We start from the raw sequence: 25,646 nt of genomic DNA on the forward strand, positions 1-25,646 counted from the left end.
GGCCGAGAGGAGCTACTCCACGTTCAAGGTCAGGAGGGGTGGCCTTGAGGAGATATTCCTCATCTAAGATAAGGAGCAGTGGCTGCACTTTGCTGGAGCAGCCATAAAGAGATACCCCATGTCCAAGGTAAGAGAAACCCAAGTAAGACAGTAGGTGTTGCGAGAGGGCATCAGAGGGCAGAAACACTAAAACCACAATCACAGAAAACTAGCCAATCTGATCACATGGACCACAGTCTTGTCTAACTCAAGGAAACTAAGCCATGCCATGTGGGGCCACCCAAGATGATAGGGTCATGGTGCAGAGATCTGACAGAATGTGGTTCACTGGAGAAGGGAATGGCAAACCACTTCAGTATTCTTGCCTTGAGAACACCATGAACAGTATGAAAAGGCAAAAAGATATGACATTTAACATGAACTCCCCAAAAAAACAATGAACTCCCCAGGTCAGTAGGTGCCCAATATGCTTCTGGAGAAGAATGGAGAACTAGCTCCAGAAAGAATGAAGAGGCTGAGCCAAAGCCAAAACAACAACCAGTTGTGGATGTGACTGGTGATGAAAACAAAGTCTGATGCTGTAAAGAGCAATATTGCATAGGAACCTGGAATGTTAGGCCCATGAATCAAGGTAAATTGGAAGTGGTCAAACAGGGAATGGCAAGAGTGAACATTGACATTTTAGGAATCAGTGAACTAAAATGGACTGGAATGGGTGAATTTCATTCAGATGACCATTATATCTACTACTGTAGGCAAGAATTCCACAGAAGAAATGGAGTAGCCCTTACAGTAAACAAAAGAGTCTGAAATACAGTATTTGGGTGCAATCTCAAAAACGACAGAAAGATCTCTGTTTCCAAGGCAAACTATTCAACATCACAGTAACCAAGTCTATGACCCATCCACTGTGCCAAAAAAGCTGAAATGGAACTGTTCTATGAAGACCTACAAGACCTTCTAGAGCTAACACCAAAAAAAGATGTCCTTTTCATCACAGGAGACTGGAGTTCAAAAGAATGAAGTCAAGAGATACCTGGAGTAACAGGCAAATTTAGCATTGGAGTAAAAATGAAGCAGGGGAAAGGCTAACAGAATTTTGCCAAGAAAATGTACTGTCATATCAAACACCCACTTGCAACAACACAAGAGATAGCTCTACACATGGACATCACCAGATGGTCAAAACCAAAATCAGATTGATTATATTCTTTGCAGTCGAAGATGGAGAGCTCTATACAGTCAGCAAAAACAAGACTGGGAGCTGACTGTGGCTCAGATCAGGAACTCCTTATTGCCAAATTCAGACTTAAATTGAAGAAAGTAGGGAAAACCACTAGGCCATTCAGCTATGACCTAAATCAAATCCCTTATGATTATACAGTAGAAGTGACAAATAGATTCAAGGGATTAGATCTGATAGACAAAGTACCTGAAGAACTATGGACAGTGGTTTGTAACATTGTACAGGAGGCGGTGATCAGAACTTTCCCCCAAAAGAAATGCAAAAGGGCAAAATGGTTGTCTGAGGAGGCCTAACAGACAGTTGAGAAAACAAGAGAAGTGAAAGGAGAAAAGGAAAGATATACCTATCTGAATGCAGAGTTCCAAAGAAGAACAAGGAGAGACAAGAAAGCCTTCCTAAGTGATCAATGCAAAGAAATAGAGGAAAACAATAGAATAGGAAAGACTAGAGATCTCTATAAGAAAATTAGAGAGAAGGGGTCCCAAGATAGCAGAGGAATAGGATAGGGAGACCACTTTCTCCCCCACAAATTCATCAAAAGATCATTTGAACAGTGAGCAACTTCCACAAAACAACTTCTGAATGCTGGCAGAGGACACCAGGAACCCAGCAAGGCAGCCTAATCTCTTCAAAAGAAGGCTCAGTTCAGTTCAGTCACTCAGTCATTGCGATCCCATGGACTGCAGCATGCCAGGCTTCCCTGTCTATCACCAACTCCCAGAGCTTGCTCAAACTCATGTCCAAGGAGTCAGTGATACCATCCAACTATCTCATCCTTTGTCATTCCCTTCTCCTCCTGCCTTCAATCTTTCCCAGCATCAGGATCTTTTCCAGTGAGTCAGTTCTTTGCATCAGGTGGTCAAAGTATTGGAGCTTCAGCTTCAGCATTAGTCCTTCCAGTGACTATTCAGGACTGATTTCCTTTAGGATTGACTGGTTTGATCTCCTTGCAATCCAAGGGACTCTCAAGAGTCTTCTCCAACACCAGTTCAAAAGCATCAATTCCTCGGCACTCAGCTGTCTTAATAGTCCAACTCTCACATCCATATAGGTCTACTGGAAAAACCATAGCTTTGACTAGGTAGACCTCTGTCGGCAAAGCAATGTCTTTGCTTTTTAATATGCTGCCTAGGTTGGTAATAGCTTTTCTTCCAAGGAGCAAGTGTCTTTTAATTTCATGGTTGCAGTCATCATCTGCAGTGATTTTGGAGCTCCCCCCAAAATAAAGTCTCTCACTGTTTCCATTGTTTCCCCATCTATTTCCCATGAAGTGATGGGACCAGATGCCATGATCTTAGTTTTTTGAATGTTGAGTTTTAAGCCAATTTTTTCACTCTATTCTTTCACTTTCATCAAGAGGCTCTTTAGTTCTTCTTCACTTTTTGCCATAAGGATAGTGTCATCTGCGTATCTGAGGTTATTGATATTTCTCCCAGCAATCTTGATTCCAGCTTGTGCTTCATCCAGCCCAGCATTTCACATGATGTACTCTGTACATGAGTCAAATAAGCAGGGTGACAATATACAGTCTTGATGTACTTCTTTCCCAATTTGGAACCAGTTTGTTGTTCCATGTCTGGTTCTAAGTGTTGCTTCTTGAGCTGCATATAGATTTCTCAGGAGGCAGGTAAGGTGGTCTGGTATTCCCATCTCTTTCAGAATTTTCCACAATTTGTTGTGATCCACACAGTCAAAGGCTTTAGTGTAGTCAATGAAGCAGAAGCAGATGTTTTTCTGGAATTCTCTTCCTTTTTCTATGATCCAAAGGATGTTGGCAATTTGATCTCTGGTTCCTCTGCCTTTTCTAAATCCAGCTTGAACATCTGAAAGTTCACAGTTCATGAACTGTTGAAGCTTGGCTTGGACAATTTTGAGCATTACTTTGCTAGTGTGTGAGATGAGCGCAATTGTGCAGTAGTTTGAAAATTCTTTGGCATTGCCTTTCTTTGGGATTGGAATAAAAACTGACCTTTTCCAGTCCTGTGGCCACTGCTGAGATTTCCAAATTTGCTGGCATATTGAGTGCAGCACTTTCACAGCATCATCTTTCAGGATTTGAAATAGCTCAACTGTAACTCCATCACCTCCACTAGCTCTGTTTGTAGTGATGCTTCCTAAGGCCCACTTGACTTCGCATTTCAGGATGTCTGGCTCTAAGTGAGTGATTACAGCATCATAGTCATCTGAGTCATGAAGTTCGTTTTTTGTATAGTTCTTCTGTGTATTACTGCCACCTGTTCTTAATATCTTCTGCTACTGTTAAGTTCATAACATTTTTGCCCTTTATTGTGCCCATCTTTGCATGAAATGTTCCCTTGGTATCTCTAATTTTCTTGAAGAAGAGATCTAACCTTTCCCATTCTATTGTTTTCCTCTATTTCTTTGCACTGATCACTTAGGAAGGCTTTCTTATCTCTCCTTGCTATTCTTTGGAACTCTGCATTCAAATGGGTATATCTTTACTTTTATCCTTTGCCTTTAGCTTCTCTTGTTTTCTCAGCTATTTGTAAGGTCTCCTCAGACAACTATTTTGCCTTTTTGCATTTCTTTTTCTTGGGGATGGTCAAAAGGAGGTAGGACAAAATATTAAAGACAAAAACAGAGAGAAAGGATTTAGGGTCAGAGATCCATCCTGGGGAGCAAGTGTTGAAGGAAGAGAAGTTTCCACACAATAGGAAACCCTCTTACAGTTGTGACAGTGGGGACCTTTGGAATCTCAGAGGTCAACATAACCAAAACACACACACACACACACACACAGACACACAGACACACAGACAGACACACACACAGAATATATGCCTAACTGCAACTACTTGCAGAGAAGCGGCTCAGACACTTGTGTCTGCCAGCAGCAAGTGGGGGCTGGGCAGGTAGGCATGGGCTGCATCATTGGTCCTTAGGGCGAGGACTGGGCTTGAATGCCTGAGGACCATCTGAATGGGGCAATATAAGATAGTATCCCAAACTGTTGAATCACCAGAGAGACAAAAAATAAAAAATAAAAAAAAAAGGATCTTTCCTGTGAAAGGCTCTTACTCCCCATGGTTACCCCTGGCATGCTCAACAAAGGAGTCACTTTTGTTGAGAACAACAACAAAAAAAAGAGAACAAAGGATTGTACCCTAGCGAATACCAAAGGAGAGCAAGTTGGATGCCATTTAGGGCCCTCCCTCCCCTGAGACAGAGAAGCAGTGGGACAGCCTGAGCTGTAAGGCAAGGGGGTTGCTACAATCTTGGCCCCAGAGACTGTGTCTTTCACCAAACTATGAGCAGGTTGCCAGTTGCTAGCCACATCTTCCTGGGATCGTGGGTGGTTCACATCCACCAGGAGTGTCACAGAGAAGCTGAGATCAGCTTCCCAGAGGAGACACACAGCACATTTGAGATTGTACCCTTTGACGCACCCAGGAAACTGAGTGGTCATGACCAGGGAGGTGCATAAGATGCACAGCCCACCTGGGACAGTGCACTTAACAAGCACCCAGTCGCCTGAGCAGCTTGGTCCTGGGAAGGGCACAAAATGCACAGCCTATCTGGGTCTGTGCCCATGTGGAGCACCCAAGAACCTGAGCGGCTTAGATGTGGGAAGTGCAAGAAATGAAGGACTCACTTGGGACAGCACCCTTGCAGAGCACCCTGGAGCCTAAGCAGTGTAGAAATACATGCCACCTTGGGCTGTGACAAACCCAGTGTGGTCCATCCACTGCATGCACCCCACACACATGCCAGCAGTATTTGTCTGAAGTGTCTGTCTCTCCCCACAGCACAACTGGACAAGTGAGCCTAAATAAGTGGCCACCTTTACCACCTTGTGTCAGGGCAGAAATTAGACACTGTAGAGACTTGCAAACAGAGGAAGTCAAAATAAACAAAGAAGGGGGAAACCACCCTGGAAGTGATAGGTGCAACAGATTAAAACCCTGCAGTTAATGCTGAGATGGTGCATTTGAGGGGCAACTATAAAGAAGGCTGAGCGCCGAAGAATTGATGCTTTTGAACTGTGGTGTTGGAGAAGACTCTTGAGAGTCCCTTGGACTGCAAGGAGATCCAACCAGTCCATCCTAAGGGAGATCAGTCCTGGGTGTTCATTGGAAGGACTGATGCTGAAGCTGAAACTCCAATACTTTGACCACCTCATGCGAAGAACTGACTCACTGGAAAAGACCCTGATGCTGGGAGGGATTGGGGGCAGGAGGAGAAGGGGACGACAGAGGATGAGATGGCTGGATGGCATCACCCACTCGATGGGCATGAGTTTGAGTAAACTTTGGGAGCTGGTGATGGACAGGGAGGCCTGGCGTGCTGCGATTCATGGGGTCACAAAAGAGTTGGACATGACTGAAGTGAATTGAACTGAACTGATAGATCATGAGAACAAGTATAAGTCAAAACAAGGGACTATCTGACACTGAACTGACTCCACACTGCCCACAATAGCTCCAGAGCTATTCCTAGATATATTTTTACTATTATCACTTTTTAATTTTCTAAAATAGTAGTTATTTATTACTACTTTAACTTTCATTTTTATACCTACTATTACCTTTCTAAAAAAAACCCTATTTAAAAAAAAACTCCATATATTTTTAAAATTTTCATGATTTTTTTTGTATTTTTTATATTGTATTTTTGAGAGTCTAACTTCCATTCTAGGTTTTTAATCTTTGCTTTTTGATATTTGTTATCCATTTTCTACCTTTAAGAATCTAATTTTTACTATCCATTTTCACTGAGAGATTTGATTACTGGCTTGATTGCTCTCTCCCTTTTTGACTCTCCTTTTTCTCCCCCAGGTCACCTCTATCTCCCTTCTCCCTCTTATCTTCCCTATATAACTCTGTGAATCTCTCTTGATATTCATGGCTCTGGAGAGTTGTTTCACCATTAGCCAAAGGGTTTTATCTTCTGTGCTGCATGGATGGAGAAGTCTTGAGGCTACTGCAAGAAGAGGACCAAATCCAGAGGCAGGAGGCTCAACTCCAGAACTTTAGAACATCAGAAAACTCCTGACTCCATGGAACTTTGATAGACAAGAGCCCACTCCAAAGTCTCCATATATACACTGAAACCAAGCTCCACACAAGAGCCAACAAGTTCCAGTGCAACACACAGCACATTAATTCTCCAGCAAAATGGGAACAGAATCCTGAACATTAAAAGACGGGCTGCCCAAAGCCACACCAAACCCGTAGATACCACAAAACTCACTATTGGACTCTTCACTGCACTCCAGAGAGAAGAGATCCAGCTCCACCCACCAGAACACAGACAGAAGTTCCCCCACCCAGGAAATCTTGACAAATCAATGGTCCACCCTGCCTCCAATCCACCACAGGGAGCAGACTCCACAGTTAAGAGGAATCGCAGTCTTCCAGCTTGCAGATAGGGCACTCCAAACACAGCAAAGTAAACAAAATGAAAAGGCAGAGAAATACTCAGCAGGTGAACAAATATGATAAAAACCTACCAATCCAAACAAAAGAGGAGGAAATAGGGAGTCTACCTGAAAAATAAGTCAGAATAATGATAGTAAAGATGATCCAAAATCCTGAAAACAAAATGTAATTACAGATAAACAGACTAGAGACAAGGACAGAGAAGATGCAAGAAATGTTTAACAAGGACCTAGAAGAAATAAAGAAGAACCAATCAATAAAGAACAGTGCAACAACTGCAATTAGAAACACTTTGGAGGGAACCAGCAGTAGAATAACTGAGGCAGAAGAGAGGATAAGTGAGGTGGAAGATAGAGTGGTGGAAATAAATGAAGCAGAGAGGAAAAACCAAAAAATAATTAAAAGAAATGAGGACAACCCCAGAGACCTCTGGGACAATGTTCAAGGCCCCAGTGTTCAAATCATAGGTGTCCCAGAAAAAGAAAACAAAAAGAAAGGGCCTGAGAGAATACTTGAGGAGATAATAGTTGAAAACTTCCCTAAAATGGGAAAGGAAATAGTCACCCAAGTCCAAGAAACCTAGAGAATCCAAACAGGATCAACCCAAGGTGAAACACCTCAAGACACATATTAATCAAAATAATAAAAATTAAACACAAAGACCAAATATTAAAAGCAGCAAGGGAAAAGCAACAAATAACACACAAGGGAATCCCCATAAGTATAACAGTTGATCTTTCAGTAGAAACTCTTCAGACCAGAAGGGAATGGCAGGACACACTTAAAGTAATGAAAAAGAAGAACCTACACCCAAAATTGCTCTACCCAGAAAGATCTCATTCAGATACTAAGGAGAAATCAAAAGCTTTACAGACAAGCAAAAGCTGAGAGAATTCAGCACCACCAAACCAGCTCTTCAATAAATGCTAAAGGATCTTCTCTAGACAAGAAACACAGAAAAGGTTTACAAAAATTAACCCAAACAATAAAGTAAATGGGGATGGGATCATATTTATCAATAATTACCTTAAATGTAAATGGGTTAAATGCTCCAACCAAAAGACAAAGTCTGGTCAAATGGTTACAAAAACAAGACCCCTATATATGCTGTCTACAAGAGCCCCACCTCAAACCTAGGGACACATACACTGAAAGTGAGGGGCTGGAAAAAGATATTTCATGCAAATGGAGACCAAAAGAAAGCAGGACTAGGAATACTCCTATCAGATAAAATAGACTTTGAAATAAAGACGATGATAAGAGACAAAAAAGGACACTACATATGATCAAGGGATCAATTCAAGAAGAAAATATAACAATTATAAATATATATGCACCCAATAAGAGCACCCAAGGCAAAGGCTAACAAGTATGATAGGGGAAATGGACAGTAACACAATAATAGTGGGGAATTTTTTTATCCCATTCACTCCTATGGTTAGATCAACCAAACAGAAAACTAGCAAGGAAACATAGGTTTTAAATGATACAATGGACCAGTTAGATCTAATTGATACATATATATAGAGAGAGCACTTCACCCCCCCCTCCCCCCGCCAAATGGATTTCACCTTTTTCTCAAGTGCAAATGGAACATTCTCCAGGATAAATCACATCCTGGGCCATAAAAATAGTCTTGACAAATTTTAAAAAACTGAAATTATTTCAAGCATCTTTTCTGATCACAATGTGGTAAGATTAGATATTAACTACAGGAAAGAAACTATAAAAACACACACACATATGGAGGATAAACAACATGCTTCTGAATAACCAACAGATCATGGAAGAAATCAAAAGGGAAATCAAAATATGTATAAAACAAATGAAAATGAAAACACAACAATCCCAAACCTATGGGATTCAGTAAAAGCAGGGCTAAGAGGGAGGTTCATAGCAATACAAGCTTACCTCAAGAAACAAGTGAAACATCAAATAAACAACCTAAGTTTATACCTAAAGCAAATAGAAAAAAAAACCGAAAAACTGCAAAGTTAGTAGAAGGAAAAAAATCATAGAAATCAGGGCAGAAATGAATGAAAAAGAAATGAAGGGGACTACAGTAAAGATCAACAAAACTAAAAGCTGGTTCTTTGAGAAGATAAATAAAATAAAAACCATTAGCATGACTCATCAAGAAAAAAAGAGAGAAGAATCAAATGAATAAAATTAGAAATGGAAATGGAGAAATTACAATAGGCAACACAGAAGTACAAAATATCATAAGAGACTACTTTGAGCAACTATATGCCAATGAAATGGATGACTTGGAAGAAACAGAGGAATTCTTAGAAAAGTATAACCTTCCAAAACTGAACCTGGAAGAAATAGAAATTTTAACAGAATCATCACAAGCATGGAAACTGAAACTGTAATCAAAAATCTTCCAAGAAACAAAAGCCCAGGACAAGCTGGCTTCACAGGTGAATTCTACCAAAAATTTAGAGAAGAGCTAACACCTATCCTACTCAAACTCTTCCAGAAAATTGCAGAGGAAGTTGAACTCCCAAACTCATTCTATGAGGCCACCATCACCCTAATACCAAAACCAGACAAAGATGCCACGAAAAAAGAAAACCACAGGCCAATATCACTGATGAACATAGATGCAAAAATCCTCAATAAAATTCTAGCAAATAGAATCCAACAACATATTAAAAAGAACATACATCGTGACCAAGTGGGCTTTATCCCAGGGATGCAAGGATTCTTCAATATTTGCAAATCAGTCAATGTGATACACAACATTAACAAATTGAAAGATAAAAACCATATGATTATCTCAATAGATGCAGAGAAAGCCTTTGACAAAACTGAACACCCATTTAAGATAAAAACTCTCCAGAAAGCAGGCATAGAAGGAACATATCTCAACATAACAAAAGCCATATATGATAAACCCACAGGAAACATTATCCTCAATGGTGAAAAATTGAAAGCATTTCCTCTAAAATCAGGAACAAGACAAGGGTGTCTACTCTCACCACTACTATTCAATGTAGTTTTAGAAGTCCTAGCCACAGCAATCACAGAAGAAAAAGAAATAAAAGAAATCCAGATTGGAAAAGAAGAATCAAAACTCTCACTGTTTGCAGATGACAAGATCATGGCATCTGGTCCCATCAGTTTATGACAAATAGATGGGGAAAGAATGGAAACAGTGACTGACTTTATTTTCTTAGGCTCCAAAATCACTGCAGATGGTGATTGCAGCCATGAAATTAAAGATACTTGCTCCTTGGATGAAAAGCTATGACAAACCTAGACAGCGTATTACTGTCTAGTAAATAGACAGTGGTTTATTGCAGTGGTTTTGACAAAGGTACATACAATACATTGGTTTTTCCAGTAGTCATGTATGGATGTGAGAGTTGGACTACAAAGAAAGTTGAGTGCTGAAGAATTGATGCTTTTGAACTGTGATGTTGAAGAAGACTCTTGAGAGTCCCTTGCTCTGCAAGGAGATCAAACCAGTCAATCCTAAATGAAATCAACCCTGAATATTCATTGGAAGGACTGATGCTGAAGCTGAATCTCTAATTCTTTGGCCACATCATAGGAAGGCTGACTCATAGAAAAGATCCTGATGCTGGGAAGATCCTTTGTTGTCCCCTGAAGGCAGGAGAAGCAGGGGACAACAAAGGATGAGATGGTTGGATGGCATCACCAACTCAAAGGATATTAGTTTGATCAAGCTCTGGGAGATGGTGAAGGTCAGGGAAGCCTGGTGTGCTGCAGTACATGTGGTCTATGACCCACCTCCCAGAATATTGGAAATAAAAGCAAAAATAAACAAATAGGACCTAATTAAACTTAAAAGCTTTTGCACAACAAAGGAAACTATATAAGCAAAGTGAAAAGACAGCCTTCAGAATGGGAGAAAATAACAGCAAATGAAGAAAGAGACAAAGGATTAATCTCAAAAATATACAAGCAACTGCTGCAGCTCAATTCCAGAAAAATAAATGACCCAATCAAAAAATGGGCCAAAGAACTAAACAGACATTTCTCCAAAGAAGATATACAGATGGCTAACAAACATATGAAAAGATGCTCAACATCACTCATTATCAGAGAAATGCAAATCAAAACCACAATAAGGTACCACTACATGCCAGTCAGAATGGCTGCTATCCAAAAGTCTACAAGCAATAAATGCTGGAGAGGGTGTGGAGAAAAGGGAACCCTCTTACACTGTTGGTGGGAATGCAAACTAGTACAGCCACTATGGAGAACAGTGTGGAGATTTCTTAAAAAACTGGAATTAGAACTGCCATATGACCCAGCAACCCCACTCCTAGGCATACACACAGAGGAAACCAGATCTGAAAGAGACACGTGTACCCCAATGTTCATCACAGCACTGTTTATAATAGCCAGGACATGGAAGCAACCTAGATGCCCATCAGCAGACGAATGGATAAGGAAGCTGTGGTACATATACACCATGGAATATTACTCAGCCATTAAAAAAGAATACATTTGAATCAGTTCTAATGAGATGGATGAAACTGGAGCCCGTTATACAGAGTGAAGTAAGCCAGAAAGATAAACACCAATACAATATACTAATGCATATATATGGAATTTAAAAAGATGATAACGATAACTCTATATGTAGGACAGAAAACGTGACACAGATGTACAGAACAGACTTTTGGACTCTGTGGGAGAAGGCGAGGGTGGGATGATCTGAGAGAATAGCATTGAAACATGTATATTATCAAGTGTGAAACAGGTCGCCAGCTGAGGTTGGATGCATAAGACAAGTGTGCAGGGCTGATGCACTGGGAAGACCCAGAGGGATGGGACGGGGAGGGAGGTGGGTGGGGGGAACAGGATAGGGAACACATGTAAATCCATGACTGATTCATGTCAATGTATGGCAAAAACCACTGCAATATTGTAAAGTAATTAGCCTACAACTAATTAAAAAAAAAAAGAAAAAAAAAAAAAAGAAGAAGAAAAAAGAATCAGAGATGACTGAGTGACTGAACAATAATAGCAACATCAAAGCAGTAGAATACAATATAAAACCCACATCATCATAATAGATACAGAAAAGCATTTAATAAATTCTAACACTCCTGTGACTGTGTAGATCACAACAAATTATGGAAAATTCTTAAAAAGATAGGAGTACCAGACCACTTTACCTGTCTTCTGATAAACCTGTAGGTGGTTTAAGAAGCAATAGCTAGAACCAGACACAGAACGACTGACTGGTTCAAAATTGAAAAAGGAGTGTGACAAGACTGTATGTTGTCACCACGTTTATTTAGCTTATATGCAGAGTGCATCATGTGAAATGAAGGTGTGGATGAATCACAAGTTGGAATCAAGATTGCTGCTAAAAATATCAACAACCTCAGATTTGCAGCTATCAGTCTAATGGCAGTAAGTGAAGAGGAACTAAAAGAGCCTCTTGATGGGGGTGAAACAGGAGTGAAAAAGCTGGCTTGAAACTCAACATTAAAAAAAACTAAGATCATGGCATCTGGTCCCACCTCTTCATGCCAAATAGAAGGGGAAAAAGTGGAAGCAGTGACAGATTTTATTTTCTTGGGCTCCAAAATCATTGTGGATGGTGACTGTAGCCATGAAATTAAAAGATGCTTGTTTCTTGGAAGGAAAGCTATGACAAACCTAGACAGTGTATTAAAAGGCAGAGACATCACTTTGACCACAAAGGTCCATATATCCAAAGCTATGGTTTTTCCTGTAGTCATGTATGGATGTGAGAGTTAGACCCATAAAGAAGGCTGAGTGCCAAGGAATTGATGCTTTTGAATTGTGATGCTGGAGAAGACTTTTGAGAGTTCCTTGGCCTGCAAGAAGATCAAACCAGTCAATTCTAAAGAAAATCAACTCTGAATACTCATTGGAAGGACTGTTGCTTATGCCGAAGCTCCAATACTTTGGCCACCTGATGCAAAGAGCTGACTCATTGAAAAAGACCCTGATGCTGGGAAAGATTGAAGGCGGGAGGAGAAGTTGACGACTAAGGATGAGATGGTTAGATGACATCACCAACACAATAAAGATGAATTTTAGCAAACTCCAGGTGATAGTGGAGACCAGAGGAACCTGGTATTCTATAGTTATGGGGTTGCAAGGAGTCGGGCATGACTTAGTGATTGAAAAACAACCCTCCCCTTCATGATAAAAACATTCAACAAACTGGAAACAAACGGGTTCTTCCTAAATCTCATAAAGGGCATCTACAAAAAACCCACTGCTGACATTATAATGAATGGTTGATAACTGAATGTTTTCCCTCCTAAGATCAGAAGAAGATAAAGATGTTTAATCTTGCTACTTCTATTCAACATCATACTGGAGGCTATAGCCAGAGCTATTGAGCAAGAAAGAAAATAGAAGTCATTGAGAGTGCAAAGTCATTTGTAGATGACATGGTCTTGTATATAGGGAATTCACTAAAAATCAATTAAATCTAATAAATGATTTCATTAAGTCTGCTTGATATAAGATCAATACACAAAAATCAATCGCATTTCTAAACAGTAGCAATCAACAATCTGAAAATGAAATTAAGAAAATAATTCCATTTAAAACAGCATTAAAATAATAAAATATTTAGGAATAAATTTAACAAAAGAACTGTAAAATCTACACTCTGAAAACTATAAAAGATGTTGAAAGAAATTATAGACCTAAATAAATAGAAATCCTATTTTAATGGATCAGAAGGCATAATACTGTTAAAAGGTCTAATACTGTTAAAATTTCAATACTCTCAAAACTTATCTACAGGCTGAACACAATCTTTATCAAAATCCTACAGAGTTCTTTGCAAAAATTGATAAGCCTATCCTAACATTCATGTGGAAATTCAAGAGACCCATGATAGCTAACACAATCTTAAAAAAGAAGATCAAAGTTGGAGAACTCACAATTCCTAATTTCAAAATTTATTACAAAGCTATAATTATAAAAAATGTGTTGGGAGACACTGCTTTGGGAAAGCAAGTGTTCTCGTTACTTGCTGCAAATTCTTCCTTCTCTGGGAAAAAAAAAACTGTAATACATGCATAGGTTAGGTATGTATATCAGTGAAGTAGAATTGGGAGTTCAGAAATAAACCGTTACACTTTTGCCAATTTTTAACCAGGGTGTCAAGAAAAGTAAATGTAGGAAAGATAGTCTTTTCAAAAATAGTGCTGAAACAACTGGATAGTCACATTCAAAAGAGAGAAGTTGAACCCCCTACTTCATTCCATACACAAAAAATAAGTCCAAATGGGTTACTATGCAGAAAAGAGTTAACACAGCAGGCCAGAAGTGCTATTCTTGGAAGGCCTGATTACAAGATTGACCTTTGGTTGGTATTTGGAAAGCTGGATTTTGGGAGGGTTCCCATCATTCTCAGAATTCAGTAACAGTGGCTTATTGTGCCTAAACTGTTTGTGAAAACACTAGGGTTTATATTGAACGCTTACTTTCTCTCTTGGAGTCTAGAGTTTTGGTACATGCCAGACAGAGGCTGTGTATGTGACCAGCCTTCAACAAGAAGCCCTGGGTGCTGAGTCTTAAGTGAGCTTCCCTGGTTGGCAATATTTCATACATGTTGTCACAACTCATTGAACTGGGAATTGCATCCTGTCTGTGCGACTCCACTGAGAGAGTACTGTGGAAACTGGTGCGTATTTCCCCTGAACTTTGTCTAATGCACCTTTTCCCTTTGCTGATATTGCTTTGTATCCTTTTGCTGTAATCACAACTTTTAGTATGACTATATACATAGTCATGTGAGTCCTCTTAGTGAATCACTGAATCGGGTGGGGGGTGGTCTTTTGGGCGCCCATAAACATAATCATAGACCTAACTGTAAAAGCTAAAACTATAAAACTCTTTAAAAAATAGGAATAAATCTTTGTGACTTTGGGCTAGGCAAAGCCTTATTAGATAGGAAACTAAAAGTAAAATTAGATAAGCTGGGCTTAACCAAAACTAAAAACTTCAAATGACACTATCAAGAAAGTAAATCCAGTGGTTGATATTCTTCAGAGGAAAAAAAAAAGTGAAAAGACAATCCATAGAATGGGAGAAACCATTTGCCAATCACATATCTAAAAAGGGGTTTGTATCCAGAATACATAAAGAACCTTTAGGGACCTATATCCAGGTGGTGCTAGTGGTAAAGAAACTGCCTGTCAGTGCAGGAGACATAAGAGATGTGGGTTCAATCCCTGGGTTGGGAAGGTCTGCTGGAGGAGGAAATGGCAACCCACTCCAGTATTCTTGCCTGGAGAGTCCTCATGGACAGAGGAGCCTGGCAGGCTACAGTCCATAGGATTGCAAAGAGTTGGAAACAACTGTAGTGACTTAGTACACCCACATATTTAGAATATAAAAAGAATCTTTACAACTCAACAATAAAAAGACAACCCAATTAACAAATGGGCAAAGGATCTGAATGGACATTTCTCCAAAAGAAGGTAGACAGTCAATCGGCACATGATTAATGATAATTAATAATTATGATGATTAATATCAGCCATTAGGGAAACGTGAAATCAAAACTACAGTGAGATACCACTTCATACCCACTAAAATGGTTAGAATAAAAAAGATGGTCAACAGTAAGGAAAAGACCCTGATGCTGGGAAAGAATGAAGGCAGGAAGAAAAGAGGATGACAGAGGATGAGACAGTTGGATGGCATCACTGACTCGATGGACATGAGTTTGAGCAAGTTCTGGGCCTTGGTGATGGGCAGGGAAGCCTGGCGTGCTGCTGTCCACAGGGTTGCAAACAGTTGGATACAACTGAGGGACTGAACAACAACCAAGGATTGGTAAGAATATGAAGAAACTGGAACCTTCAGACATTGCTGGTGGGAATGTAAAATGGTACGGTCTCCTTTGGAAAACAATGTGGCAATTCCTCATAATGCTAAACATAGTTACCAAATGACCCAGCACTTCCTCTTCTAGATGTATATCCAAGAGAAAAAAAACATATGCCCAAATAAAAACTTGTACATGAAGGTTTGTAGCAGCATTATTCATTAACAGTAAAAAAGCAGAAATAACCCAGATGTTTGTCACCTGGTGAATGGATAACCAAAATGTTCCACATATCAATACAGTAAAGTATTGTTTAGCAATATAAAGGAATGAAATATTGATACATGCTACAACATAATGAACTTTGAAAAACTTATATAAGTAAAGGATAAAATACATTGGGGAAAGTGGCTCTTTGCCAGCTTAGATTCAGAAATAAATATAAAATGAAAAGAATATAATGTAAATATTTCCTGAGAACAGAGCTTCTTACATATTATTTTGGGTCAAATGCCCATATCATCATTGCTATGTAAAAGAGAAAAGCATCCTAAGGCATTTCAATTGGCACAGTGATGTACCAAGAAGATGAACTCCATTTGATTTATCTTCAGTGTCCACATCTCTACCATCATGATCCTAGGCTGTTAAGTGGAGTCAAACAATAAAAGTTATTCAGACTAGTTTCCAAAACCAAACATCAATAGTTCTGAGATTTTAGATTAATTTCTCCTCTATGCCTCTGTCTTCCTTTATTAATGTGGATGTGACAAAGTTGACCAAGTCATACTATACTAATTCAGTTCAGTTCAGTTTAGTTCAGTTGCTCAGTTGTGTCCGATTCTCTACAACCTCATGGACTGCAGCATGCCAGGCTTCCCTGTTCATTGCCAACTCCCAGAGTTTACTCAAACTCATGTCCATTGAGTCTGTGATGCCATCCAACCAACTCACCCTCTGTCATCCCCTTCTCCTCCTGCCTTCAATCTTTCCTAGTATCAGGGTCTTTTTTTTTTTTTTCTATTTATTTATTTTTTTATTAGTTGGAGGCTAATTACTTCACAACATTTCAGTGGGTTTTGCCATACATTGATATGAATCAGCCATAGAGTTACACGTATTCCCCATCCCGATCCCCCCTCCCACCTCCCTCTCCACCCGATTCCTCTGGGTTTTCCCAGTGCACCAGGCCCGAGCACTTGTCTCATGCATCCAACCTGGGCTGGTGATCTGTTTCACCATAGATAATATACATGCTGTTCTTTTGAAACATCCCACCCTCACTTTCTCCCACAGAGTTCAAAAGTCTGTTCTGTACTTCTGTGTCTGTTTTTCTGTTTTGCATATAGGGTTATCGTTACCATCTTTCTAAATTCCATATATATGTGTTAGTATGTTGTAATATTCTTTATCTTTCTGGCTTACTTCACTCTGTATAATGGGCTCCAGTTTCATCCATCTCATTAGAACTGATTCAAATGAATTCTTTTTAACAGCCGAGTAATATTCCATGGTGTATATGTACCACAGCTTCCTTATCCATTCGTCTGTTGATGGGCATCTGGGTTGCTTCCATGTCCTGGCTATTATAAACAGTGCTGCGATGAACATTGGGGTGCACGTGTCTCTTTCAGATCTGGTTTCCTAGGTGTGTATGCCCAGAAGTGGGATTGCTGGGTCATATGGCAGTTCTATTTCCAGTTTTTTAAGAAATCTCCACACTGTTTTCCATAGTGGCTGTACTAGTTTGCATTCTCAGTGTCTTTTCAAATGAGTCAGTTCTTCGCATCAGGTGGCCAAAGTATTGGAGTTTTGGCTTCAGCATCAGTCCTTCCAATGAATCAGTCCTTCAGGACTGATTTCCTTTAGGATGGACTATACTAATTGAGGTCAAGAGAAATACCAATATTGTTTCCAATAGTTTCCCATTTTTATTTGGTTGCTATCTGGCCTTAATTTCTTCAGTCTAAGAATTGAAATCATAGGCCATTAAAGACCATTGATTTAAGCCAAGGAAACTAAATCAGAGGTCAGTTTTCCTAAACTGCAAGCTTCACGAGGGCAAGGACTACATCTGTTTTGTGCTTCCCTGGTGGCTCAGGTGGTAAAGAATCTGCCTGCAATGAAAGAGAGCTGGGTTCAATCCCTGGGTCAGGAAGATCTCCTGGAGAAGGGAATGGCAACTCACTCCAGTATTCTTGCCTGGAGAATTTCATGGAGAGAGGAGCCTGGAAGGCTACAGGCCATGGGGTCACAAAGGGTCAGACATGACTGAGCAACTAACACTTTCAACATTAATGTTTCCAGTACCTGGCACAAAACTGGTACTCAGTTAATACTCACAAATAAATTAACAATCAGAAGCATAAGTAACCCGGTGGTTTTCAAACTTAAAAGTGCATCTGAATCACGCAGAAAACTGATTAAAACACAGACTGCCAGGCCTCACCCCAGCCTTTCTGATTTAGTAGACCTAGGATAGGTACCAATATTTTACATCTCTAACAAGTTCCCAGTGGATACCAATGTTTTCTGGTACAGTGCCTGGCACATAGTGGGCACGCAATTTTAACTATATTAGTTGCAAGAATAAGTGACTAAACATATTTTAACAAGTACTTACTAAATTGAATTTTGTTTTCTGAAATGGAAAAGAGGTTGGAGTTGAACCCTCTCCCCTGCCTTTTTGGAAAAGAAATGGAAAGATTTCACCCTACATGAAGTTGATTTATAAATATAAGTACATGAAGTTAATTTATAAGTATACATATATGAAGTTGATTTATAAGTAAAAATTTAACTTTTTGACTCATTTTGCTTTTCTTTTCAGTCAATCTGTATATGTCATGCTTTATATAACAGCATATTCAAAGCATTTATGAATGGTGTATAATACAGGTATCAGCAATCACAAGAAAAGATGGTGACATCAAATCCTTACCCAGGGGATGGCCACCACTGGGCTATGAAAAAAGTTGAGAAAATAAATTTTTAAAAGGGAAAAAGCAAGGTAACCATTATGTGTTTTTAAGTTTTTAGTAGAGTAAAATTACAGACTATTCAAGTAACCAACCAGCATGCTATCATTAAAAAAGTGGATGAAATAGCCTAACTCAGGAAGTCATGGTAAAGGGTTAAATAAATAAAACTGCCTTTAAATGTATTTTTTCCATAATCAGAAAAGAGGACATTGTTGAGCAGAGACAAAGGCTTAGAATAGTACAAAATACCAGATAGGCAGGTGAGAGTGGAAATCAGTACTTAGAAATAAGGTAATGAAAATTCAAAGCTCTCAGTTTTCTAAATTACAGTCCTAACGATTTTGGTTTTCTTGAAGTCCTATAGGTAGTGAAAGTATAAAAATGAATTAAATGATATAGTTTTGTGGGTAGGTGAAGTCCTTAATATTATATTAATCTAGCTGGGAACATGAACTTCAAGTTCTAAATATATAATGAACTTGTAAGTAATACTGTGTGACTATGAACAACTATGAAGTATTTAGCCAATCACTCTCAACCAAAACAAGGACTGTTTACCAAGAACATCAGTTTAACTCAGTATGAAATGTAGTTCTCTAACCTTTCAGATAGGAAAATGTTCAGATTATCCAAATTGTCTAGGAAAAAACCCTGTAAACACTTTTCTGTCATAAGACCCTTTCTTATTCTATTCTGCTCTTCCACTTGCATAATATAAACGTGAAAGGGTATCTGATAAGTATACCTAAATGAAGTTTACTTCAAATTAAACTTCAAGCATTCAGTCTTTATTTTCCTAAATAGTTTCTGACTCCTAAAGCAAGCAAGCAAACAAACAAACAAACATATAAACAAGCAAAATTTCCATTTTGCCTCTCCTTTTTGGATGTGCTCCAGTATCATAAGCTAGTGTAAGTCTATTTTCAAGGCAGGAGGGGTAGTTTTAAGCTTTTCTTTAAAAGACTTTGAAATCACATGATTTTCTAAAGTTTTAAAAGAAACTATGGAAGTTTGTGCTATTTTTTTTGTATAACACAATAACTCATCTATTCTCATCTCCAGGGAAAAAAATGAGTAAGAGGCTACAGTCTGATATTTGGTGACTCTCACCAACACCCAGATTGATTTATATGTTTTTTCTTCTATGTGTCCACAATGTGTTTCATATAGCTCTATCATGACAATGACAAAAATCTAATTTCTGGACAATAACTGAAAATAGATTTTTAAAAAACCCTCACCTAGTCTGGTTCTTAAAAGTAAGAAATCTAAGTCTAAAATTACATGTTAATTAATTAATTAATTAATTAATTCAAAAATTACATTTAACCTTAACAGGAGGAATTCAAGGTTTTAATTTCTTGCTATCAGACACAAATTACTTTCATCTTAAAATTAGCAAAAGAGTTTGGTCCTGAAAAATGAAAGCTTGATTGCTAGAAAGGAGAATCAAACAAGCTACTGTGTAGCTTATCTTATTTTAAAAAAGTCATGAGCTCATGCATGTTTTGTAGAGCTAAAGGCAGGTTAATTTATGTTAAAGGATCCCTACTTGTTTCACCTGACTTTCAGTTGAGATAGACAGTCTACGAAAGTCCACCTGAAAAATAAATGGCTCAAATTAAACTTGAACGAAAATACATGATCTTACAAAGTCTGATTCCAAAATAATGTTCTTAAACATGAAAATATCCCAATTCATTTCCCAAGTAGTATCTTACCTGCTTTATCTCACTTTTTAACTGCATGATCCCAGTTCGTTCTGTTTTGGTTGCTCCAACAGCACCAATCTCACGGATTGAAATAGCAGGGCTGATATTTGAATCAGTGGGGCGAACTATATAGCATGACAGATTAAGGAGAAAGAGGGAGGATAATCAGGTTCAAACTTTTTCTCCACCACTTTTAAAAGACTCAGATGTATGACCTCCTTTTATGTTAATAATAATGAAAAATTCAACAGCTATAACGTTTCTATTCAAAGTGTGGTCCACAGACCTGCAGCATCACCATCACCTAGAAGCTTGCTAGAATTTTAGGCCCAACTGTAGACCTATTGAATCAAAGTCTGCAGTTTAGCAAGATAACCCAAGATACTGTTCATTCTTATGAACAGTAAGGCTTGAGGAATACTGCTTTATAACTTTCTCTTACCACTCTAAGGTATCCATCCATCTGATATTATATATTTATTTATTCTAACTTTGAAAGTTAAGCATGGGAGATGACTCTTCTCATTTGATCTGATGTTTTAGGTACTTGATATCAAATACCACTGCCAAACCACCAAGTGCAGGTATGAAGTTTATTTGTGATAGACCCCAAATGTATTTGAATTTATAGGTGAAAGGATACATCCGATGTATTATAGCAGCTACACACACATACACGTCACCATAAATGCTACTTAATTATTGTCAATTGGGATACAAGAAAGTTTTAGATGATATAGATTGCTATTTGTGCTAAAGTAGAGACTTAAGATAATGCAAAGGAATATACAAGACAGTCCAAAACAAAATATGATAGTAATATACTTAATTTAAGGGGGAAAAAAGACACACAGTGGTTTCCAAATCTTGTTCCAAAAGAGAGCTTTGGTTTAAACTGTTCCATATATAGGGGTTCTGTTTATTTGGAGGAAAAGTTTCTCTGATAAAAGAATAGCATTTTAAAATCAATGAAACATTTAAAATAAGCACTGTGAAATAGAAATGCAGTTATTCAAACTTACCACTTCGTTCCACTCCAAACTCCTTGCCACTGAGTATGTGATGCAGGAGGTTCTTCATGGCTGAAGGACTGAGATTCATCAGGCCATCTGCGGCTTCCTCAGCTAGTCAGCAGAAATGTTAGGACAGAGGTATTTCTAATTGGCTTGCCATTCCCACCCCACTTTTTCTGTTTCTTTTCTTGCTTAGAATTCCTGAGTCACTTGATTGGAAGAACAGAATTATGAAATACATTTCCAGCATCATATTGCCTAGGCATGCATACTGCAATAGATTCTTAATAATTTAAGGACAGATTATCCAGTTTATGGATTAACCAGGTTCTTGACTTCTTCAGTCCTCTTCCACATCAGTAGGGTATACTCAGTAGAATCTTTATTTGAAAGTGGGAAGAATGAAAGATAAGAAAAATCAAACTGGAAACCAGTTGGAGAAAGTAATGGATGTGTATATGAAGATAGGCTAAAATAATCAAATCTTCTCAGTCTGGAAATATGTGGATTTAAAAAGAGAATAGATATGAATCCTTAAAATTATGAAGAATATTGAGAAGATAACTTGAACTTGTTCATCAACATCAGACACCTATTATAAGTTTATTACATCTAGGTCATGATTTTAAGCAATGTTAGTACAAACAGGTGTGACATAGTGCTTGCCTTGAGAGGCTGACCAACTAGCAATGTGTGGGAAAGACCACACATGTGAACAAGATAAACAACGATAAAACATGACATGGCTATACTAAGTGTCATATGAAAGGTACAGACAACAAATGCTTTGGAAATCAGAGGAGACATCAATCTCCAAGGATGAAAACTGTTAAAATGGGAAGCACTGTTGAAGTAGGAGGCAGAGGTCAGACTATTGAGGGTCTTGGATATCAGACTCAGGGACCTTGGCTTTATCCTAGAAGAAATGAACAGCCATGGCTTGGGGAATCCACAAGAAAAAAATTTGTAATGGGCAATTAAGAAAAAGTGAAGAATGTTTGGGGATTTTATCCCTTCTTGAGGTTTATTATTGAATAATCAGACTCATAAAACATTCCTTAATATATATGTGCATGTGTGTGTATGAGACTGACTCTTTGCAACCCTATGAACTGTAGCCTGCCAGGTTTCTCTGTCCATGGGATTCTCTGGCAAGAATATTGGAGTAGGTTGCCATGCCCTCCCTCAGGGGATCTTCCTGACCCAGGGTTCAAACCCATGTCTCTTATATCTCCTGCATTGGCAGGCAGGTTCTTTACCACTAATGCCACCTGGAAAAGCCCAGTGTAATCTATAATAATTATAATGTAATCTATAATAATGTGCTGAACTGGAAATCATTTACAATAAGGCAGACTTGGACTCAAATTTCGGTATTTACTAGTTATGCAACTTTGGGCAAGTAATTAACCTGGGTTTCATTTTTTAAAAAAAATTGATCATTAGTTTTATATAAATTTTATACAATTTTAAAGGTTACTTTCCATTTATAGTTATTACAAAATTATAGGCTATGTTCCCATGTTGCACAATACATCCTTGAACCTATCTTACATCCAATAGCTTGTTGAGTTCCAATTTCTTTTTCAGTAAAAGTGAGATTAAAAATACCTTCACCATTGGGTTGTTGTAAGGATTAAATGAGATAAGGTATAAAAGTACTGTCTAGCATATGGTAGGTACAGAATAATCATTACCTTTATTTCTCTAAAGGATTATTTAAATATACATTATATCATGTGATTTAGGTTGGATTCAAACCAATAAATTTAGCTACTTGCTAACAGTGCAATTAAAAGCCTTTGGGGGACATTTAATTGAAACAATGGTTAACATTGAGTTTTGCAACTATGATTTTATTTTTGTATGCAATCCCTCTCTCTATTATTTTGTCATTCTTGTTGAAATCAAACAAATATGAAAGTCATGCCATGGGGTCCCCCCATAATTCTGTGCTACAGCTTCCAAAGGCCCCATTTATTTTTCTAACTAAAACTACCACCTTGCCAAATATACCTTTAGCTAATATAAAAAGTTTTGTCAGATAAATATTAGCAGAAATATTGCCTTCCTTTAATTTGATCCTGATGGTAACTAGATAGAATACTGATACTATAATCAAACTGATGTGGTGACTCAATTTGACAGCCAGAGGTGGCATGCCTGAATCAGAATCAAACCCAGTCTTTCATACTTAGTTTGATGCATGCAGAAGACCCAGGTTCAATCACTGGGTTGGGAAGATCCCCTGGAGAAGGAAATGTCAACCTACTCCAGTATTCTTGCCTGGAGAATTCCATGGACAGAGGAGCCTGGTGAGCTACAGTCCATGGGGTTGCCAAGAGTTGGACATGACTGAGCAGCTAAGACTTTCACTTTTCACATGCCCTGAATCATTCTAGGAGTTAGTAGGAAGGTAATTTGGAGTACAGAGCCACCAAAAGATGGAATTTTGAAATTGAAAACTGATATATAAATTTGTTATAGCAATCCCTTGACTTGCATAGAGACAAACATGGGAAAAATACTGCTATATGCAGCATCTGAGCTACTGATAGAAATTTTTTAGCTTCCTTTCTCTCCTGATTCAAAACTTAATAGACCTGTAATAAAAGTGAATTCTGCCTCAGTTACTTAATTGAATACCTGAGCATCGAAGGGAGTGGGCCAGTTCTGTTGCCATAACTTGTATGATCAGACCAATTCGAAGTCGAAACATTTCAGCAAAAAGGCCAGGCTGAGTTCGCATATACATGGCTAGATATACCATTATTTCCTGTGCATGGAATGAATACAGACAAAAGTTATACCATAGATCTCACAAGGCCTATTTTGCGGTCTTCAGAAACTGCCAGATCAACTGAAAACAAACTTTTAAATATCAGTCATCAGATTAGGCTTTATAATTCTGCTCACCTGTGTAAGAATTGAAATGCTCATATCCCCTTCACTGGCTTCATCTATCAGTTGAGTGAGTACTTCATAGGGCAGAGGTCTAAGGAAGAAGACAGTGAAGAATGACAAAATTCTGCAACTACTTAAACCTAAATATATTGAGAAAATGAAAAAGCTCCTCCTAAGTCCAAGTCAGCATCTCAACATCTCATCATTACTGGTATCATTCTGTTTCTTTTAGTCTTCAAAGTTTACTGCCTCCCCAAAGCACTCTGGCCTGTATGAACTCAGGAGAACTCTGCTCTCTCCTCTCTAAGCCTGGATTGCCTTTCTCCCTCAAAATTGTGCTTAAAACTCATCCCATGATGTCCATTCAGACCAGTTTTTCATGGTTAATTCTTAACATTTGATAAGTAAGTATTATGGCTGGAAAGTAACAAACTACATTTAAGCTGTGCCTTTTGGAAGTCATTTTATTGCTTTACAATCATACTTTATAGTCTTATACTGATTTTTATAGATTTGTCAGTTTATATATATATGCACACATACTCCCTCCCACACTTCTGACTCTCCTGTTGATACTAAGCACTCTGGGGGCATGGGGGATGTCATCTTCTTTTGGATTACCCACAGTAGTCACAAAATTGATCTAATTTGTAGTAAAAGGTTCTGCTTGGCAGGAGTAAGGTGTTATGGACTGAATTGTGTTCCAAGTTCCTATGTTGAAATCCTAACTCCTAGGACGTCAGAGTGTAACCTTGTTTGGAGATGGGGTCTATAAAGTGACTCTATAAAGACGTAAGCTAAAGTGAGGTCATTGGGTCGGCCCTAATCTACTATGATGGGTGTCATAAGTGAGAAATTTGGACAGAGAGAAGAAATGTGAAGAGACATAAGGAAAAAATAGCCATCTATAAGCATAGGAGAGAGGTCTGGAATGAAGTCCATAGAATAGCTCATTTTGTGTGTGTGTGTGTGTGTAGGGGGGTAATTCCAGTTGCCTTGTTTGTTGGTGTTTTGAAGGAAAGGTTTGGTAAAGTCAATAAGTAAAAACAAGCAAACAAAAAACCTCCAAAAGAGCATTTACTCATGTCCTACCACTGCTTCCTTGTGGCTCAGACAGTAAAGAATCTGCTTGCAATGTGGGAGACCTGGGTTCAATCCCTGGGTCGGGAAGATCCCCTGGAGAAGGAAATGGCAACCCACTCCAGCATTCTTACCTGGAGAATCCCATGGACAGAGGAGTCTGGCGGGCTCCAGTCCATGGGGTCACAAAGAGTTGGACACAACTAAGCACAGCACAGAAATATCACTACAAACGTTCTCACATCGAGGATCCCTGATAGAAGGTCACACACATAGGACATTATCATCCATTTATAGATTAGGACAACAGAATTGTGTCCAGTCCTCACAGCTCCTTAAAATTTCAGAGAAGCTTGATCAAACCCAAACAAAACCATACTAACGCAGAGATGGTCTTCTCTCGAGGTTCTGGAGGGAGTCCCACTGTCAAATGTTTCTGATGGGAGAGAAGGTCTGTGCAGGCCTACAAATAAACAGGGTAACAGTATTATCTTCACAGAAT

The 25,646-nt window shown here is 38.6% G+C and overlaps 2 protein-coding genes across 7 annotated transcripts in view; one reads left to right on the forward strand and one right to left on the reverse strand.

Moving 5' to 3' along the window:
• PIN4 (peptidylprolyl cis/trans isomerase, NIMA-interacting 4) overlaps positions 1–25,646 on the forward strand; it is a 1,195,450-nt gene that overhangs the window by 410,454 nt on the left and 759,350 nt on the right. The gene's annotated exons all lie outside the window — the stretch shown is intronic.
• PHKA1 (phosphorylase kinase regulatory subunit alpha 1) overlaps positions 1–25,646 on the reverse strand; it is a 171,551-nt gene that overhangs the window by 9,605 nt on the left and 136,300 nt on the right. For 2 of the 5 annotated variants that reach the window (XM_065915167.1, XM_065915163.1), the window contains 6 exons: positions 25,528–25,607; positions 24,077–24,155; positions 23,807–23,936; positions 21,170–21,271; positions 20,157–20,272; positions 19,988–20,035 (listed from right to left, as the gene is read on the reverse strand). In XM_065915167.1, the coding sequence (XP_065771239.1) occupies positions 19,988–20,035; positions 20,157–20,272; positions 21,170–21,271; positions 23,807–23,936; positions 24,077–24,155; positions 25,528–25,607 (555 nt within the window). The remainder of the gene's footprint in view (positions 1–19,987; positions 20,036–20,156; positions 20,273–21,169; positions 21,272–23,806; positions 23,937–24,076; positions 24,156–25,527; positions 25,608–25,646) is intronic. The other 3 variants (XM_065915165.1, XM_065915168.1, XM_065915164.1) reach the window with 2 other exon arrangements.

This window comes from Muntiacus reevesi, chromosome X (genome assembly GCF_963930625.1).
Source record: "Muntiacus reevesi chromosome X, mMunRee1.1, whole genome shotgun sequence".
NCBI lineage: Eukaryota > Metazoa > Chordata > Mammalia > Artiodactyla > Cervidae > Muntiacus > Muntiacus reevesi.